Source organism: Dysidea avara, chromosome 14 (genome assembly GCF_963678975.1).
Source record: "Dysidea avara chromosome 14, odDysAvar1.4, whole genome shotgun sequence".
Classification (NCBI taxonomy): Eukaryota; Metazoa; Porifera; class Demospongiae; order Dictyoceratida; family Dysideidae; genus Dysidea; species Dysidea avara.
In genome coordinates, this window is record NC_089285.1 from 6,814,420 (window position 1) to 6,836,652 (window position 22,233).

Consider the following 22,233-nt stretch of genomic DNA (forward strand, 5'->3'; position numbering starts at 1 on the left):
TCAGTTTCCTTAGCACTTCTGCAACTCTCTCTTCCACATTTTGCAACACACTAATAATCCATGTTTGCAACAAGAGCATAATATCGCTACCACATGGATTTGCAATAGAAAGCTGGAATATATATTGTACAAAATTAATTATATGATCTATGAGACTGGTCCCATGTCTATCATCATCGTTAGTCCTTCTAGTTTCCAGCCCCATATTAAGTTCCCTCCAATGAATAACTTCTTGTATCAGCTAAAACCATTGATCTTGAAAGCTCCATCCAACTGCAAGGGTTAGCACACTTTCACAGCTCGCATGTGTAATAACTTTCTGATGCCACCATTTCCATGTACTTTGTTTTGTATACCTGAGACTAAATCAGATTGGTTCCCATCAAACTCCAACTTTTTCAACATGCGCATTGTTACATTATATAATCCATCATTAACTTTTCAATTATTTGCACATCATTTGATTGCTGACTTTACCTATTCAAATGTTGCGGACATTGTATCACAGCCACCCAGGCATGTGAAAAGAGGACCTAAATATGTGCCCAATAACGTCATCATTTTTCCAGATCTTCAAATGCTTTACAACCTCTGAATGAAAAGAGATATGTACTTGTCATATTCTGCTTCCAGCGTGCACCAGTAGCACAAGAACTTCATTGTTGTCATCAGCTACAACATTCACTCTACTTCTTTCAATTGCAAAATTGAAGTGCGCATTGGACCATCAGTATGTCAGAATCTCCATGTGTGCAATCAGTGTGTAGGGCTGGCAGCATCCCCAGGTATGTTATGGTATGTATGTGCAGGTGCAGATATTCAGTCAAGTGAATCTATGGAAACTTACAAAAGCCAGGAAGTTTTCTTGCAAATGAAAAGAGCAAACATCAATTGATTGTCCAATATCTGAGAGATGATGGCCAGGTTGGACATCAGAGTAATTTGGATACTGACACACTGATCGTTCAATGTGCACTTCAATATGCAATTGAAGGAAGTAAAGTGTGTTGCAGCTGATGACTTGTCCTCCTGCATGGTGCACCAGAGCATAGCAAGTATATATTTCTTTCAGAGGTTGGGAAACACTTGAGTATTGGAAAATTGATGACATTATTGGGCACATAGGTCCTATTGCAACGTCATAATTACATCTTCTCTTTTCGCATGCTTGCATGGAGTGGCTGTGATACAACATCTGCGACATTTGAAAGGGGTAAAGTTGGCCTAATCAAGAAGAAAATGATGTGCAAATGATTGCAAGAACAACGCACTTTCACAACTTGTATGTGCATCTACAAGTTATTCATTAGAAGGAACTTAATGACTAACTTGATCCATTACCATAATGGAACTGGAAACTAGAAGGATCGAGGCTGTATGCAACTGATGATAACAGACATGGGACTAGCACCAGAAGTCTTAACTTAAATTTGTACAATATAAATGCAAGCTTTCTACTGCAAGTCCATGTGGTAGCAATATTATGCTCTCAGTGTAATCATGGATTAAAGTATGTTGCAGCATGTGGCAGTTGCAAGGGAGAGAGTTGCAGAAGTGCTGAAGAAACTGTTTACAATAATCGTGACAAATATATTTGTTCAGAACTTACATGATAGGCACCTTTTTTATTTCTATAACTAGTCTTATTCTTATTTCATACAGCTAATATTGATTGCAATGAATTTCTTATGAGAAAATATTTTAAGAATAATATGCATTTTTGTTATTAGCCACAAATGACCAAATTTGCAAAAATAGGTCTATACTAAATGCATTTAATAAAGAAACCACACCTTAGTGTACAAGGTGAATATCAAACTGAAATTTTCTGCAACTAATAAGTGATGCTGGTGCTCACTACTGATCAAATTTCAAGTCAATACCATTTTCCAAACTGAAGTTATGAGTTGTCCAAGTTGGTAAATTGGATATGTGTGGAAGATCCACTTTCCTAAATCCAGTCACATATATATGCCTCAATACTAAATTGGCCATAAAATTTTTTCCTCAAGGCGGATTTTAGAGGATTTTGGATATGTTATTCTATGAAAAATGTGCTTTCTAATGATACCAAAATCAGCTTTCTTCGAATTTTTTCCGGGTCCAACCTTAAATCTACTGGACTATATTGTAATGTTGTTGATCACTCTCATTTAGTGCCCATCATGTGTGATTCGTCTACAGGAACTGTGAAAAGTTTATTGATAATGTCTTATTATGTATTTCTACAGTTTCTCCAAATATTACACTACCAATATCAAGCACAACAGTCACATCAGATGAAGATGTCAACTTTACTTGTACTGTTACTGGTAAACCACGAGCTGTCATTAACTGGTTAAGAAATAATGAAGTGATAAGTAACAACAGTTTAAGTGATGGAGGTGTTCCAGTTATAATAACTAACAGTATAATGGGAAATTGTACCATCACTGATCCTCCTAGTCAGTGTGTGTCATCCAGTAGACTACAGATATTGAACACTAGAGCAGTCGATAGTGGAGAGTATATTTGTGTTGCTAACAATGTGGCTGGAAGGAATGAAGTGATAACAATATTGATAGTAAATGGTACCAAATTACCTTTACTTTGTGTGTACACGTGCATATGTGTGTTATTAACTATATGTCTGTCTGTTTTTGTTGGTTGGTCAGTTGTGTGGTTGGTCAGTCAGGTCAGTTAGTACAAAAAAAAATCATGTTATAAATTAGTGTTAACCAAAACTCACCATGGGATTACAGAACAAAACAATAGCTACAAGAATCCTTGTAATACTATTACTGTTGTTTATTTTCTAAGATCTGAATGTTTCTCTGTCTTTGAATTGTATCTAATAAATTGTTGGCTTTAGAATAGTGTGGTTAGGAGGGATAGGCATAGCTACAGTCCTCTAAAGGTGTATAGTGTTCATGTGGGTTTTTCGTTTGAACTAGAGGCGAGTGAACTCAAGCTATATGACCTTGGACTACCTTATGTTGGTCCTGCATGGTTTCACAAGTTTCTTCCTCTATTGTTATAACTCACACACTAACCTCAATGAACATGGTAAATTGTGACCAGATTTTACAAAACTGATCCAAATCGCACATCAGGCAAAATCAAACTAACACCTCCAGTGGATAGCTACACTATTGTACTAGTAGTTTTGACACTCAGTACCACTCAAACTACTCAAGGCGGGTTTCAACAGACGTCTTATCTGGGTGGTGTGTAGAGCTCGAGTGGCAGTTTTAGGCCTTGTGAAGGACCTGGCTTGGCAATAACCAGTGGTTTACTGGTGGACAGCTTGGCCAGGAAGTTTTCTGTGGATTTTGCTACATATCAGCCACTAAGGAGCCTGCACAGCCCTGTAATCTCGTCTCTGGACTCCAATCATGATCTGCCTCCATTTTGAGGTCTAACCCTTGCCCACCCATGAGCACTCGTGATACTACTTCGCTCGTCCAACTGCTCAGATTTTCTATCTTACTTGGCAGGAAACTCTACAAGTAGCTACAAGTACTGGAAGTAGCCTGAAAAGTAATAGATTGATGCATCTTTTGTGTAAATTTCATACGCGTGCTTGGTATCCTTGGCAAGTTATACTGACTTGAATTCTTTAAAACCGTTTATCTCAAAACTTCTAATGTGCAATTTGGATCGTTTTTCCAAAATCCAGTCTGCTGTAATGCTACTATACAGAAATTGAATAGTGAACTAGTGCAATAAAAATTTTAAATTAATGCAGTGATAAAAGTAGTGAAACAAAATTATGATGATAGCTATGAGGGAAAATCCCTAGCTACTTGGCATTGTAGCAGGGTGGGAAAATCCGAACTTGGTAGGAGTAATGCCAATGTAGGTATTTTCCCACATTGCTACAATGCCAAGTAGCTAGGCATTTTCCTTCATAGCTACCATCATAATCTTGTTTCACTACTTTATATTGCTGGAACCCTTCTTCATTTTAAAATTAATGCACAAATTTGTTAACTTTTTTTGTTAGATCATAGCTATGAAATACACATGTGGCTGTGACTGCTGAATTAGAGTACCTTGATCTTTCCACTCAGCTGTGGAGCTAGATCATTGTCACGATGCATTCTAATCATTTAAGGTATGTGGTCGTTGTTATAAAAGTGCAGCTTACCTGCTACCCGATACTACAGTCCATTACACACCTCAAAAAAATTGTATCGTCTAAATACCCTCCTTCAAGGAAAGTATCAATACAGAAAATTAACACCTTGGTGTGGTTTCCTCATTAAACACTCAGCTAAGCAATCAATGTGTTGAGTTAACTGTTAAGCACCAGACTCTGCATTTTAGGTGTGTGGCTTAACTTGTCACCTTTACATTGTTTTAAAGCAAGCACAGTAACAATAGTTTCCCACAGATTGAAGTACCACTATGCAGGACACACTGACTGATTAACCGAAAGTTATGTCACTATACAGTAATGTTATGAGTGGTGATATCAATAGTTATACAGTTCACAGTCCTTTATGCTGCCGTATATATTAATTTTTGTGCTTGCCTTAATATGATAGTAAATGACGTGAATGGTTTGGAAATTTCCATGTTATAGAGATGTGTAATAATAGTTATTTTCATTTTCTCCCTACTGCAGTTGTTCCAGTCATTATGCAACCACCAGTACACAGAAATATCACATCAGGTGAAGTTGTCAACTTTACTTGTACTGCTACTGGTAAACCGCAAGCTGTAATTAGCTGGTTAAGAAATAATAATGAAGTAATAAGTAGCAACAGTTTAAGTGATGGAGGTGTTCCAGTTATAATAACTAGCAGTATAATGGGAAATTGTACCATCACTGATCCTCCTAGTCAGTGTGTGTCATCCAGTAGACTACAGATATTGAACACTAGAGCAGTTGATAGTGGAGAGTATACTTGTGTTGCTAACAATGTAGCTGGAATGGATGATGGAACAGCTCAACTAATTGTAAATGGTAAATTCTGTTAAAATACGTAGTGTCACATGCTATAAACTAATTATGCCATCAAATGGGTTGATATAACTAAATAAGCTAGTAAAAATTTGTTCAGGCAAAGCCCAGGTTGCTGATAAGGAATCATTTCAGATATTATACTTTAGGTGAGTCTGAGCAGTCCCTAGTCACAGCACATGCCCTATTCCATACTCCTTACACTGTACCGATAGAATGCAAAAATTGTGATTGGCAGTATAATGTTTTCTTCTCCATCACTATTACTTGTGATCTTTGTCTTTTGGATCTGCTGCTGTCAATGTCTTTCACATGCACTGCTGGGAACTTGATCATGGATTTTTCCCAGTTTAAGCAACCAAGAGGCATCATTATATACATATATATGACCAGATTTTACAAAACTGATCCAAATTGCACATCAGGCAATCAAACTAACACTACCAGTGGATAACTACACTATTGTACTACTAGTGTTGACCATCAGTACTACTCAAAGTACTTGAGGCTGGGTTTAACAGACATCATAAGTGTGCAGAGCTTGTGTGGCATTTTCTGGCATTGGGAAGGGCATGGTTTGGAAAGAATCAGTGGTTTTCTGGTGGATGGCCTAATATGATTAGTCAAAGGTTTTTTTCTGTTGATTTTGCTGCATATCACATCCCTGTAATCTTGTGTCTGGACTTCAGTCATCCACTTTGAAGTCTATTTCCTGCCCACTCTGCCACTCCCAACCTCCTCCCATTTGTGAGCACTTGTGATACTACTTCACTTGTCCAACTGCTCAGATCTTCTATCTTCTTTGGTAGGAAACTCTTACAAGTACTGTAAGTCATCTGAGAGGTAATAGATTGATACATCTCTTGTGTAAATTTTATATGCGTGCTTGCTATCCTTGGCAAGTTATGCTGACTTGAATTCTTTAAAATCTTTAAGCGCAGCACTTCTAATGTGCAATTTAGATTGTTTTTCCAAAATTCAGTCATATATAATTATAGCTTAAGAATCGCCCATCAGTTTACCATCTTGATTTACTTGTGATTAACTACTGTGGGTCAACCACATTGGTTTGCTTAATTTGTAAAAGTCTGCTAAATTTTTCTCAATGCTTTGCTTGTTTCTGTGTTATTGGTGCTCATCCTGACTCACCTTTTGCTTGCCAGCATCAGAGGTACATGGGGTCTGAAATGCATCAGAGGTTTGTTAAATTCAATGCTACTACCATCTGAGTGTGTAGATGAGGTAAAGTTGCTTATCTGAAATCAGTGATCAGCAAATGCTCCTATTACATTATGTATCAGCATTGTTGTTCTCTTTGCTACTGATAAGTGACAACACATGTAACAGGCTTTACTGCTCTTCTTAGCACATGCATTAATGCTTATTAAAGCCAACTCTGTGTGGCACTCCTTCCTGTAAACTCTGATCAGCTACATTAAACTTGCAAAGCTACAGAAGAACACAGTAATAAGCATCTTATAGTTGAGATGCTTCAAAGTTTGTTACAGTGTTGTTGATCACTCTGATTTAGTTCCCACCATGTGTGAATTGGTCTATAGGAAATGTTATTGATAATGTCTTATTATGTATTTCTACAGTTCTTCCAAATATTACACTACCTCCAACAAACGCAACAGTCACATCAGATGAAGATGTCAACTTTACTTGTACTGTTACTGGTAAACCACGAGCTGTCATTAGCTGGTTAAGAAATAATAATGAAGTGATAAGTAACAAAAGTTTAAGTGATGGAGGTGTTCCAGTTATAATAACTAACAGTATAATGGGAAATTGTACCATCACTGATCCTCCTAGTCAGTGTGTGTCATCCAGTAGACTACAGATATTGAACACTAGAGCAGTTGATAGTGGAAAGTATACTTGTGTTGCTACTAATGTTGCTGGAAGAGATGAAATTATATTTGTTTTAATAGTGAATGGTAATATTTTTGTTATATACATATGTGTGTGTGTTTGTGTGTGTATATGTTTGTAGTGTGACATATATAGTTATGTGCCAATACATTAATGTATGTGGAGTTTGTGGTGCAGTGCAATAGCAACATATGCTGAGCTTGTGCCAGATGAGCTTGCAGGGTTAGCTTACAGTAACTGCAGTAAACCAAACTTTCTGTTAACTGATGGTTCTGTATTAGAACAGTTAAATTAGAATGGTCAAATGTGTGTTGTAGTACTAAGGTTAATTACATGTAACTACAAATAAATAGAATTTCTAGATGTCTTAACAACAGGAATGTAATAAATTTCTGGCTAGTATAAACGATTGCAACAAAAATCTGTCTGGTTGAATGATTAGTCTGGGCAGGCACTGTAGGCAAATCATGCTACATAAATTGCATAGTTATATTCCCCATTAACAGTTTGATGTTCATAGCCCCATTGTTTTCATGCTAAATTAGTGCTAAACTTGAGTTTGTATAGAAAGTTGGTAGCCTTTAGAGAACATATTCCCAACACGATAAAACTGCATGGTTTATCACAGAATAATGATTCATATACTGTATCAACATTGATCTATACACCAAATTCTTCTTATAATGTAACCACTTAGGGTTTAATTATTTCCATCCTCCCCAGGGGCAGGTCTAGGATTTCCCAAGAGAGTGCTAAGCTAGGGGAATCTATAGTGGCAGTCAAAAATGAGGTAACTGGTCGATACAACTAGTAGTGCAATGTGAGAAGCACACTCAACATGAGGTGCATGAAGGGTCTTCCTGCCTGCCTGCCTGCCTGCTTGACTGCCTGCTTGACTGCCTGCCTGCCTGCCTGCCTGCCTGCCTGCCTGCCTGCCTGTCTGCCTGCCTGCCTGCCTGCCTGCCTGCCTGCCTGCCTGCCTGCCTGCCTGCCTGCCTGCCTGCCTGCCTGCCTGCCTGCCTGCCTGCCTGCCTGCCTGCCTGCCTGCCTGCCTGCCTGCCTGCCTGCCTGCCTGCCTGCCTGCCTGCCTGCCTGCCTGCCTGCCTGCCTGTCTGTCTGTCTGCAAAGGGGTCTGGATGCATAGGAAAATTTTTGCAAATTTAGCTCACTGAGATCAAATTTGGCAATCTTATTGAATAAGCTGCTGTAACCATTTTTTAAGAGTTTTCATTAAAAAGGCACAGCGTAAGTTCAAAGGGTCAAGGAGTTGTTCTTATAGTTTAAAGAATTTTAATGTTGGGTGTTCTATTAGAGTATTTCGATGTTCAGCAGCTTGTTTAGCAGTGTTACCCCATTGATCCCCTCTTGTTGATTCCTAGAAGAGATTAGCTCTTCTCTTGTCACTCTTTCCATGTTTTCATTACCCATGTGTGCTTTAGATGCAGCTGCACCTGAATGTAGCCTCTACTATCTTTCTAGCTAGCACATGCAATAAAATTTTGGTGGAGGGTGCTTCAACTTTCAATGCAAGCCCTCCTAAATTTGCCCTTGCCTCCCTTCACCCTTTGAAAGTAAAATTTTACAATCTTGAGAGCAGTATGATTATAGTTTATTGCTTGATTTTGTATTCTATCTCAGAATAGCTTTCAAAAATTCATAAAGTTTAGGCATTTCACACCCTCACCTAAACCATATTAAATGTACTTCCCATCCTGATTTCCTATTAAAGGTTTTAATCAACTGGATTACAAACTCGCTTATCCTTTTTGCACTCTCTCTATGAATACTTGACTGCACAATCACTAGTAGTTTTGGATCTGTGAAACAATTTACTGTAGTATCAACAAGTTGAGCTGGATCCTGAAAAACAACTAAAAATTGAAAGTGGATATATTTCTCAAAAGAGTAAACATTTCAACCAACTAGATGATGAATGGTGGCAGCAAAGATGTCAACAACAGACATGTGTGGTTTGGTTCCATTATAAGTTCGGGAAAGGGCTGCTATGGAGTATGGACAGTGCACTTTATGGCTTTCTTTTATGAAATGTATGGTGAAAATTTTGATTGGCCATAAATATTATGTTAGACATTTGAACAAAATTTAGCGGGACAAGCAGTACCACAAATGAACCAAATTTCAAGATTATGTATGATTGCATCCATGAGTTAAATGTTTTTGAGGATCCAGCTCAATGCGTACATACTGTAGCTACAATATAAGCAGTGATAATAATCATACCTGGCAGTATCTTATGAATATCTGAATGGTTGTACTACTGTATCCAAATGATGAGTAATCATTAAGTTTTATTACTCTCTTACAGTTGTCCCTGTTATCACTCAACCACCAACAAACACAACAGTCACATCAGGTGAAGTTGTCAACTTTACATGTACTGCTACTGGTAAACCACGAGCTGTCATTAGCTGGTTAAGAAATAATAATGAAGTGATAAGTAACAACAGTTTAAGTGATAGAGGTGTTCCAGTTATAATAACTAACAGTATAATGGGAAATTGTACCATCACTGATCCTCCTAGTCAGTGTGTGTCATCTAGTACACTACAGATATTGAACACTAGAGCAGTTGATAGTGGAGAGTATACTTGTGTTGCTAACACTGTGGCTGGAAAGGATGAAGTGATAGCTACATTGATAGTAAATGGTATGTATACAATATCAATAGTTACAGTACCTATTATATTGTGTATGCATATGTGCACATGCATTCATGCATGTTTGTAGTGTGTTTGTGTCTTCATAGTCTGGGTGGTCAGTATGTCAATGAATTGATAGATTCACTTACATTTTTAAACTCTTGAAATACAATTTAGTGATATACAATATAATCTTCTTGAACTACAGGCAACAATGCAAACACCACTGATACTGCAGGCACAACATATGTTTTAACATTTGTTAAACAATGGTATGCCTAATATGCATATGCTTTAATCCTTGAAAGAAAATGAGGTCTTTAAATAAGATCTACTAAGAGGCCTGCTAGCAGGTCCTTAAAGCAGTTAGAGACCTGCTAGTAGAAATCATTTCAAATCTCATGCTCTTTCAAGCATATTGCAGGCTAGTAGTCCACAGCAGGCAACCAGTCACCCAAGCCTTTGACCACTGTATTTCGTTTATAAGCACGCCTAAAATAATTCAATTATGGGAGGTAGAGTGTAATGTTGTAGCTACATTTTATGATGAACGGACAAGTCCAGAAATATCATATTAAATTCTGTTTAGAGCACATGTGTATTAGTAACTACCTATTTTTCACCTGTTTTATCTTCTATTAAACTATTGGTGAAGTTTACAAAGACCTAGATAAGTAAGCTTCCTTGTGGAATGGTTACTTTGTGTTATCTGTAATGTAAGTGTTGTCTAATCAATTGTGCCTGGTCTTCACTACTATGTCACCACTATAAGCCAGCAACAACTTGTGACAACTGTTCGCCATCATTACCCTTGTCTTTGAACTGTAACAGTTTCTATACACCACATGCTGAGTCAACATGGGGACTCATTCACAATTACTCATGACTTTTTGTTTACACATAACTACCTAATTTGCTAAAGCATTCCATTTCTAACTTAGATAGCAGTGATAAGGTTCAAGCTTCAGTTTCTCCAGCTCTTCAAAAAAAACATGTTTAGTCTTCTGTGCTCACTGTATTTTAACATTCTATGATGATTTTAAACTGACATATCCAATCCCACAATGACTGCACCTATATACCATATAATACAATCCCATTATCTATGTCATTTCGGAACATCACCCTTGGTTCTTCATCATTTAAAGACCCCATTTCACTCTGGCATGGCTGCCAGATTAATTCACTTACACGCAGCTAAGCTAGACTAATTAACTTATAACAGTAGTCTACTTTCATACATACAATATTCTACAAGCAGTCCATTCCTGATGGCAGGCAACATCTTGTGTATAGTGGAAAATAGCTCACTTTCTTTGTGCATACCATTCTACAAGCACTCCATCTTCTGGTGGCCGGCGACTTCTCATCTAACATGGGCACAGTTCACTGAGTTACCCACCTGGAATCAAGGTACCCACCTGGAACCGAGCTACATGTATTCCAATATTTTGGTGCAATATCATTGTGATTCCCAGATATTGAAACTGTACTGTGCTATGGCCGCCATAGAATATGGAAGGATAAAAGTAGGACAATAGTGCAAGTGTTGTATGCTGCCAAAGGTTTCTTCTTAAGTGAATTCAAAGTGTTTCTGTGAAAGAAGTAGGGCCATAGCTGTAGCTACTTTTTCGCTATACTTGACTGAGTCTCAGCATCAGGCAGGCAGCAGAAAATTCCATTAACTATATTTTTTAAACTCTGTAGCAACTTTCCGAAAATATTTCAAGTCGAACTGAAGGCATTTTCGGATTAGACTTTACCCAACAAATACTGTCGTGTCATCATAAGGTGAAATTAAGGAATTGACGAAGCTTTTTAAGGTGATATTATATCGCCTATTTTATCACCAGCCACTCCCACACCCTACTTTACAGTACTATCATACTGTATGATATCCACATATGTATTATACATGCTCACTCACTCACTCACTCACTCACTCACTCACTCACTCACTCACTCACTCACTCACTCACTCACTCACTCACTCACTCACTCACTCACTCACTCACTCACTCACTCACTCACTCACTCACTCACTCACTCACTCACTCACTCACTCACTCACTCACTCACTTACTCACTCACTCACTCACTAACACACACACACACGTACACGTACACGTACACACACACACACACACACACACACACACACACACACACACACACACACACATACACACACACACACACACACACACACACACACACACACACACACACACCAATGGTATAGTCTGCGTTGAGGTATACAGTCAAATTTGTTGAGCAGTTGAGCAGTTGAGAGAAAGGCCATGCATGTCTGAAATGAATGATGTTGTTTACAATCTCAAAGCAAAATGATTTGGAAAGTGTTAGTTGCTTACATATATGAAATCTTACAATGTATCTCATTTTAATCGTTGTGATCTGTGATGCTAGTTCTGTATCTGTCAGTGAAGGTTCAGGGTTGTTCTGAATTATGTTAAGGTCATACTTTTACAATTAATTAATCATGGGCTAATTTGGTACACACATTCTAAATGGTGGTGGTGCACTGATACTACTTTTTCACTACCGACAAATTTGAGGCTAGAAATGGCCGATACTGATCCAATACCAATACTTTGCCCCACAGGCATTCCTCACAAGAAACAACTAGTAATTTGAATAATAATTACTAAACCAGCTTATTAAACACACTTGCTACAACCTCAGTTTTCTCATTTTGTGGCTATCCATTATGCAGAGATAACAATAGTTTATGACTTCAATAAATCTTATTTCATGGCTTACTGCTATTTACTCTGTACTAATCATGCTAGTAGCTAACTTGCTTCTTTTGAAGAATTCATGGCCTATATCAGCACTTGCTCAACTCCATTCAATGCGCTGTGCTTGCCGCCATCTAGAACAGTAATTAAATGGCATCATTTAAAGTATAGGTTGGTATTTGGCATTTATAGCTTTACTGATACATGTCCAATACCACCAAAATATCAGTATCAGTGCATCACTACCAAATATCATAAATCAGTCCAGTGGTCATGAAGTTTATTTCTTCCTTTACTACAGTTGTTCCCATTATCACTCAACCACCAACAAACACAACAGTCACATCAGGTGAAGTTGTCAACTTTACTTGTACTGCTACTGGTAAACCACGAGCTGTCATTAGCTGGTTAAGAAATAATAATGAAGTGATAAGTAACAACAGTTTAAGTGATGGAGGTGTTCCAGTTATAATAACTAACAGTATAATGGGAAATTGTACCATCACTGATCCTCCTAGTCAGTGTGTGTCATCCAGTACACTACAGATATTGAACACTAGAGCAGTTGATAGTGGAGAGTATACTTGTGTTGCTAACAATCAAGCTGGAAATGACAAAATGATGATTGCTTTAGTAGTAAATGGTATAACATATTTTGACATTATATCTTGTAGACATGTATATGGTGTCAGTTTGCATACATGTGGACATGCAGACCCTAATATTTTGTTTCCAAAGTTGCTATTATAGAAAGAGATAACTGTATAGCAAAAATCAGCTGTACCATGGGTAGCCTGTATTTCATGTATACAACTGAACATTGAGAGAAAAGCCATGTCTGAAAAGGGCTTAAGCTTTACTTCTGCTTGTAATAGCCTTTTCACCAATTCTATACACTCAGTAATAATGTATGTATATTTTATGTGCTCTAGATTCATAGCAGTTGTTTACTATTTGAGGAAATGCATTTGAATGTTCACACAACAAACCCTATAAAATTTGGAGACTGCTCTTGTAAACTAATTGTGTTGTAAAGTGCAATGCAACTAGAAAACGTGACAAGATTATCAGTTGTTTATATATTCTAAAATGTGCAATGTCATTATTTTTGTTGTTATCATTACCATTCAACTACTAGTGAAATGAAGTAGGGTTCCAGCAATAAAAAGCAGTGAAACGAGATATGATGATAGCAATGCGGTCCCTGCCTGGCATTGTGGGAGTAATTCCAAAGTGGAGATTTCCCACTTTGCCAAGTAATCCTATATACCTCATTTTAAAATTGTTATTGCATTATTTTGTTAACTTTTTGTTAGAGCTATGAAACACACATGTGGCTGTTGTATTACAGTATCTCAGTCTCACTACTCAGCTATGAAACACACATGTGGCTGTTGTATTACAGTATCTCAGTCTCACTACTCAGCTATGAAACACACATGTGGCTGTTGCAGTATCTCAGTCTCACTACTCAGCTATGAAACACACATGTGGCTGTTGTATTACAGTATCTCAGTCTCACTACTCAGCTATGCAGTAGATCAAGCTAATGGGTGAAACACAATGGTTTCTTTTCCTATGGAGCAAAATCATTGTCACTGCATGTTCTGATCAAAGGGGACATGGCATTTTTTTATTGCTTAACTTAGCTGCTACAATCCATAAGCACCTCAAATAGTTTCGTGGAGTCTAAATATGGAAAGTGTTGATAGGAAATATTAATGCCTTGGTATGGTTTCCATGAAGAAGAAAGGTAGATATTTATTTAATTGAAGATAAAGGATTAGCAAAGCACAGAAGGCAGACATTCATCAGAACTATAAAAGGCACATCTCACCAGTGAGTGTGTGTACTCCTTCATTTGGCCTCAACTATGGTCAGGCTGGCAGGCAAGTAGGCATGCAGTTAGACTAAATTTTGAGTTATGGTGAGTTATTAAAAATTTAATATCCAGATGCTTGTAAGTATTTTCTTGTTATTAATGCTGTAATATTAATGGAGTAAAACTATTGCGTAGAGGTGATTTTCACCATGTACGATATTCCACGATGACTTTATTAAGACTCTGCTTTTTAGTAGTGCATCACTTTAGAGGGGAACCCTACTAAACAGTACAACTGTATTGTCTGATAAATCGTTAAGTCCTTAAGACTCATTTAGTCATCTCAGGCCATGTCAGGTTCAGTAACTCATAGAGTTTTATTATGTTTATTGTGTAAATGCAAAATAGTTGTACATATTATAAACTGTCATAAAATGAATACCTGAATAATTGTGTTAATGTACTCAATCACAATTTCACTTGTTCCCTTACTTCAGTTCCTCCTGTTATTACTCAACCACCAACAAACACAACAGTCACATCAGGTGAAGATGTTGACTTTACTTGTACTGCTACTGGTAAACCACGAGCTGTCATTAGTTGGTTAAGAAATAATAATGAAGTGATAAGTAACAACAGTTTAAGTGATGGAGGTGTTCCAGTTATAATAACTAACAGTATAATGGGAAATTGTACCTTCACTGATCCTCCTAGTCAGTGTGTGTCATCCAGTACACTACAGATATTGAACACTAGAGCAGTTGATAGTGGAGAGTACACTTGTGTTGCTACTAATGTTGCTGGAAGAGATGAGGAGTCAATTAGCTTGATAGTTAATGGTATGTTGAAGTTAAAACATGTTGCATTTTACATACTCAAGCTTAACATACTGTAAGCCTTTTGAAAATGTATATTCAGTGTTTTACTCATACTTACAAGGTGTATCAAGTCTCCAGGACTAATAAACTGTGTAGGAGTACAGTAACCACATATCGCACTCTACATACATTACATATCACATGAAATGGTTAATGTAGATCCAAGCCACTGTTGGATTTTTTTAGCTAGTGTGCTGCTAATTTAAGGGCTATGAAACTTTTTAGAATATTCAATGCAGGTTATAGTTTATATATGTATGCAAGTACATTTCTCTATAGACAATTTTGATGCATAGATAAAACCTTGTAGAATAGGTTACCAAAAAGTATCACAATGCAAGTGAAAAATCCCATGAGGACTGGTACCTGAAACTTCAGCACTGAAATTGTGACAGATACTATAAATGTTTTTCAAATACCTTACTGATCTGAATTTATCAGTTTTATTTTATCTGTCTATTCTGTTAACACATGGATAGCTATGTGTTGTGAAATGCAAATGATCTTTATATTTGCAGTATTTCTACTATCATTTGGTCATCAAACAGTATGATAGTAACTGTATAGTAGGAACCACAAAGGAGTAGGTGTGGCCCACAACCCAAAAAACAGCCTCAATTTCCCCTGACAACAATGAGGCAGTATTGGTTAGGTAGACCTATGCCCAAACAAGCTTTCAGATCGACCCGAAATGCTTTCAACAAGTTGCTATGGAATTTTAAGAATAATTTATTTAACAAAATTTTCTACTGACTAAGTAAGTAAGTAAGTAACTGACTGATGACTTCAGACAAGCGTAACTCGATAACAGCTAAGCCTACAGGCTTGATTTTTTCACTGTTCGACATTGCTTCGGCCCGACAGGTGCCTTTTGGCATACTGCAGTACGTACAATGCATTGTTCATGGACTTACCAGTGTCCCCCTTTGTGTCCCATTTATCTTTGCTGACAGCAAAAAGTGTTGATTTGGTGATAGCACATGATGGCTTTCCTTCGTAACGTCTTATTGATAATGTCTTATTATGTATTTCTACAGTTCTTCCAATTATTACACTACCTCCAACAAACACAACAGTCACATCAGGTGAAGATGTCAACTTTACTTGTACTGCTACTGGTAAACCACAAGCTGTCATTAGCTGGTTAAGAAATAATAATGAAGTGATAAGTAACAACAGTTTAAGTGATGGAGGTGTTCCAGTTATAATAACTAACAGTATAATGGGAAATTGTACCATCAGTGATCCTCCTAGTCAGTGTGTGTCATCCAGTAGACTACAGATATTGAACGCTAGAGCAGTTGATAGTGGAGAGTATACTTGTGTTGCTACTAATGTTGCTGGAAGAGATGAGGAGTCAATTAGCTTGATAGTTAATGGTATGTTGAAGTTAAAACATGTTGCATTTTACATACTCAAGCTTTACATACTGTAAGCCTTTTGAAAATGTATATTCAGTGTTTTACTCATACTTACAAGGTGTATCAAGTCTCCAGGACTAATAAACTGTGTAGGAGTACAGTAACCACATATCGCACTCTACATACATTACATATCACATGAAATGGTTAATGTAGATCCAAGCCACTGTTGGATTTTTTTAGCTAGTGTGCTGCTAATTTAAGGGCTATGAAACTTTTTAGAATATTCAATGCAGGTTATAGTTTATATATGTATGCAAGTACATTTCTCTATAGACAATTTTGATGCATAGATAAAACCTTGTAGAATAGGTTACCAAAAAGTATCACAATGCAAGTGAAAAATCCCATGAGGACTGGTACCTGAAACTTCAGCACTGAAATTGTGACAGATACTATAAATTTTTTTCAAATACCTTACATTATTAGTAAGGCATCTGAATTTATCAGATTTATTTTATCTGTCTATTTTGTTGACACATGGATAGCTATGTGTTGTGAAATGCAAATGATCTTTATATTTGCAGTATTTCTACTATCATTTGGTCATCATACAGTACGATAGTAACTGTATAGTAGGAACCACAAAGGAGTAGGTGTGGCCCACAACCCAAAAAACAGCCTCAATTTCCCCTGACAACAATGAGGCAGTATTGGTTAGGTAGGCCTATACCCAAACAAGCTTTCAGATCGACCCGAAACGCTTTCAACAAGTTGCTATGGAATTTTAAAAATAATTTATTTAACAAAATTTTCTACTGACTAAGTAAGTAAGTAAGTAACTGACTGATGCCTTCAGACAAGCGTAACTCGATAACGGCTAAGCCTACAGGCTTGATTTTTTCACTGTTTGACATTGCTTCGGTCCAACAGGTGCCTTTTGGCATACTGCAGTACGTACAATGCATTGTTCATGGACTTACCAGTGTCCTCCTTTGTGTCCCATTTATCTTTGCTGACAGCAAAAAGTGTTGATTTGGTGATAGCACATGATGGCTTCCCTTCGTAACGGAAATTGTCTGTATTTGTCATAGCAGCTATTTTGATAATAGAGGTGCTTTTCAAACAGTTCTTGACTTGTACTGCTGTGTAACGGGTTGAACATAGCCGACAACGAAGCATAATGGATACTTCACTTTTCAGATGATAATTGATGTAACCGGGGCACGCGGCACCATTTCTTTTGGTATGCGTGAATTGCAGCGGTGCTTTTTGAACAGTTCTTGATTCGAAATGCTGAGTAACTGTTGAACAAAGCTGACAACGAAGCATAATGGATACTTTACTTTTCAGACGATAATTGGGGTGCGCAGTGCCATTTCAGATGTGTGAGTTCACCAGTCCAGAATAAATAATTACAAAAAAAGTTAACAAACAAGTACGCAAAAAAATTTGGAATTTTCAGCTAGAGTAGGGACCATAGCACATCAATAAAAAGTACTAGAGTAGTGCACGATATTAAATCACAGTAAAACAATAAGAAGTGTTATATCCCTACTGTGCATTTCCATTATGGTATCATGAGCACAGTAGGGATATAACACTTCTTTTTGTTTTACTGTGATTTAATATCGTGCACTACTCCAACTTGTTTCGGTACTTTTTATCATTGTGCTATGGTCCCTACTCTAGTTGAAAATTTTTCTGTGTACTTGTGGCATAAAATGTTACAGACTTCAACTATAATAAAGAATTTTTTTATTGTTATTATTAGTATTAAAACTTTACATGTAGTTCAAAAATTGTTTCTAAACTTAATTCTGTATATCTGGAACTAGCCTCTTTTGAAGTAACAAAGAGTACATGCCTCAGCTTCTTACCTCACTAAATGAGTATAGAACAACCATGTCTATTGTGACTATAAATCTGACCAATTTTATCAACGACCCGTCAAATAAATGTACTATAGAGACTAAATTAAATACTTACTTTTTAACTATCCTTATTAACTTCAAGAGTTCATAATATATATACTGAGGAGAGTATCCTACTCTCATATACCCCTGTAGAAGGGCGTATCGTGAAGTTGACGTAGAACTTCTGAGTTCGTCCATTTTTCTTTGTATAATTAATGATGTCATTAGTTGAACATGGTATCGATTGAACGCGTGCCTAACAACGTCACTAGCAACCAAATCATCTCCAGCTCTAAGCATTTCTCACCGAACTATAATCATTGCTTCATGGATTAAGACCACTTAGTAGGCATTTCTTACTAGGCCATTCATGAATACGGCTATTCTGAGCGTTGCAAGTGTGAAATGGTGCTAACGATTCCTGCACTTTTACGGCTGCCGGTACGTCAGAAACCACAACATCTTGTTGTTACATCATAACTTCACGATACGCCCTTTTACAGGGGTATATGAGAGTAGGATACACTCCTCAGTATAAATATTATGAACTCTTGTTAACTTTTATTTTTATACTGCAGCTCTTCCTTTTATCACTCAACCGCCATCTAACACAACAGTCACATCAGGTGAAGTTGTCAACTTTACTTGTACTGCTACTGGTAAACCACGAGCTGTCATTAGCTGGTTAAGAAATAATAATGAAGTGAACAGTTTAAGTGATGGAGGTGTTCCAGTTATAATAACTAACAGTATAATGGGAAATTGTACCATCACTGATCCTCCTAGTCAGTGTGTGTCATCCAGTACACTACAGATATTGAACACTAGAGCAGTTTATAGTGGAGAGTATACTTGTGTTGCTACTAATGAAGAAGGAATTGATTCAACATCATCTTTTTTGGATATACACGGTATTAATTGTTATCCTAATATTGTACAATAGAAGTATGTGTGCTGTTACTAATACTTAAAATGTATTGTAATTGATGAAAGTTTGGTGCAGGATTCAGCATGAGAGCTGGTTGTTAGATAAAGTTTGACTAATGTACTATGCAGTCAACATTGAATTGTAAAGAAATAGCTAATTGGTGAGTAAGGTTTGATAAATTTCCTTTTACATGCCAAACTTTCGTCATTTATGGCACAATACTACAAAGAATACTATATTTGTGACATGTTTTCAATATCATCATTGTGCCTGTAGAGAGGGAAAATGTGGGTAAAAGCAAAGCCCCAAGACCACGCATTGGGGCTGACTATAAATTAGGATACAAAAATAAGTAAAAGCCAAGCTAAGAATAGCCAGGATTTAAAAGATGCATGGTTGCCAGATGCAGTGATATCAATTCCAATCTAGTTTAATAGTGACATGCATTTGTGTTCTACAATTACATTTAATAAAACCCTTTTGCTGGCAAGGATTCAATGATTAAGTACAGGTTGAATGCAGAGAAGATCTCAGATCATAGATGTTATGACTCCCTTGGCGCATGCCTAAACTGCATGTTGCGGGGGATCAAGTCACCACTGGGTTTGGGACTTTCTTTCTGCATTCTTCAACATTTCAGTTACATGTTTCTGACTCCTTGTATTCACTAAAATAAAGTTACTATGGTATCAGACCATATCCCATGTAGGTTTCTGATTTCTACAATGTAACTGGCTCTTCATGTTCTATTTAGCACTTTCCACTTAACACTATACTAGACAGACAGTATGGTATTGTCTGGGTAGTACTAATGGCCTTAGGAACAATAGTGCTCTGATAACTGATAGTTAACTGTGCTCTATTTGATTAGCGATTTATGGCTGTTGTCTGTACATTAATCCCTAATTTTGATGCACTTGTTTTCCAAGATATTTGCATTAAACCAATCAGATATGCCACATCAATACAGATGGTTCACCAAAGGTCTTTAGTGCTATGGCTATACTCTGCAGCTACACTTGTAATGATGACCAATTTTTTACAGTTGTTCCTGACATTCAAGTGGATCCAAAGGAAAATACAGTTACAGCTTCTAACACTGTTATGTTTACTTGCATGGTGACTGCTAAACCTCAAGTCTTAGTTTATTGGACAAGAAATGAAGTAGTTTTGAATGAGAGCATGCAGTATTTAATTACCTCTACTGTAACTGGGAACTGTTCCAGTGGTTCTACCAGTCAGTGTGTGTCATCTAGTACACTACAGATATTGAACACTAGAGTAGTTGATAGTGGAGAGTATACTTGTGTTGCTATTAATGTGGCTGGAAATGATTCAACTTCAATATTATTGGATGTACATGGTAATATTGACTGTCATAATATATATCTTATAGCATAAATATCTTAATTGTTGACATGATTTATAAACCTTGATTATCTGAACTAATTGGGGGGAAAGGGTGTTCATATAATCGAATAATATGCAAAATCAAACATCCACACATTTATATACAGAGCTTTGCATTATATACAGAGCTTTGCTCAACTACTCTAATAAAGCATACACTTGTTGACAAAATACCCTAATTGAGCAGTCGATTTGGTGTTCGGATAATCAAGAGTTTGATTAATCGATGTTCACATAATCAAGGCTCCACTATAGTCTGATAGATAATTAAGCATATATACCACAGCAGTAGGTAATTATATGAAATGGTTTACAAAGAGCATTAATAGCTAAAGTTAATCTACAGCTAAACTTGTAATTTTTTACAGATGTTCCTGATATTCTGGTGGATCCAATGGAGAATACAGTTACAGCTCCTAATGCTGTTATGTTTACTTGCATGGTGACTGTTAAACCTCAAGCTTTAGTTTATTGGACAAGAAATGAAGTAATTTTAAATGAGAACATGTTGTATTTAATAAACTCTACTGTAACTGGGAACTGTTCCAGTGGTTCTACCAGTCAGTGTGTGTCATCCAGTACACTACAGATATTGAACACCAGAGCAGTTGATAGTGGAGAGTATACTTGTGTTGCTACTAATGTGGCTGGTAACAACTCTGCAAATCTTCAGCTGCTAGTGAATGGTAATTACTAATTTATCACAGTTTGATTATCCAACTAACTGCATGAATGTCCATTTGTACGCAGTCTAAAACTTTGAGGTATAACCAAGCCCAAAATGCCTTCAAAGCAATGTTAAACTCTTCCTTAAAAAATCTTGTATATTTAACCAAATTTTCTACTAACTACGTAAATACCTTCAGCCAAGTATAACTCAATTATGGTTAATGCTATGGGCTATAATGCCTTCACTGTTCAACATTGCTTCAGCCCAAGATGTGCCCTTTTACCAACCACAACAGCTACAGTGCATGCATCATGTACTTACCTTTGTCTTTCATTGTGTCCCATTTATTTCTCCACTACTATTCATGGTAACATGTGATGACTTCAGTGCAGCTGACTGTCATAAGAATCATTCATAATTTCCATAGTGACTGTGTTGATTGCAGAGGTGTTTCTCGTACTGTTCTTTAGTATCCATTATGCTTCGTTGTTGGCTATGTTCAACCCATTACACAACAGTACGAATCAAGAACTGTTTGAAAAGTACTTCTGCTATCAAAATAGCCACTATGACAAACATGGACGATTTCCGTTACACGGAAGGGAAGCTATCACGTGCTATTGCCAAATTGACACTTTTCGCTGTCAGCAAAGATGAATGGGACACAAAAGAGGACACTGGTAAGTCCATGAAGAATGCAATGTATGTACTGCGGTGTGCCGAAAGGAACCTGTCGGACCGAAGCGACATCAAACAGTGAATAAATCAAGCCCGTAACCTTAGCTGTTATCGAGCTACACTTGTCTGAAGGCATCAGTCAGTCAGTCACTAGAAGATTTCATTAAATAAATTATTTTTAAAACTCCATAGCAACTTGTTGAAAGCGTTTCGGGTTGATCTGAAAGCTTGTTTTGGCTTAGTTTTACCTAACCAATATTGCCTCATCATCATTAGGGGAAATTGAAGCTGTTTTTTGGGTGATATTATTTTGTGGGCCACACCTAAT

The 22,233-nt window shown here is 37.0% G+C and overlaps 1 protein-coding gene across 1 annotated transcript in view; it reads left to right on the forward strand.

Moving 5' to 3' along the window:
* Positions 1 to 22,233, forward strand: part of LOC136244001 (hemicentin-1-like) — a 71,880-nt gene that overhangs the window by 32,976 nt on the left and 16,671 nt on the right. Inside the window, exons 13-21 of the mRNA XM_066035530.1 lie at positions 2,232 to 2,570; positions 4,610 to 4,951; positions 6,547 to 6,888; positions 9,150 to 9,491; positions 12,544 to 12,885; positions 14,562 to 14,903; positions 15,980 to 16,321; positions 18,798 to 19,130; positions 20,926 to 21,243. Of these exons, the coding sequence (XP_065891602.1) occupies positions 2,232 to 2,570; positions 4,610 to 4,951; positions 6,547 to 6,888; positions 9,150 to 9,491; positions 12,544 to 12,885; positions 14,562 to 14,903; positions 15,980 to 16,321; positions 18,798 to 19,130; positions 20,926 to 21,243 (3,042 nt within the window). The remainder of the gene's footprint in view (positions 1 to 2,231; positions 2,571 to 4,609; positions 4,952 to 6,546; positions 6,889 to 9,149; positions 9,492 to 12,543; positions 12,886 to 14,561; positions 14,904 to 15,979; positions 16,322 to 18,797; positions 19,131 to 20,925; positions 21,244 to 22,233) is intronic.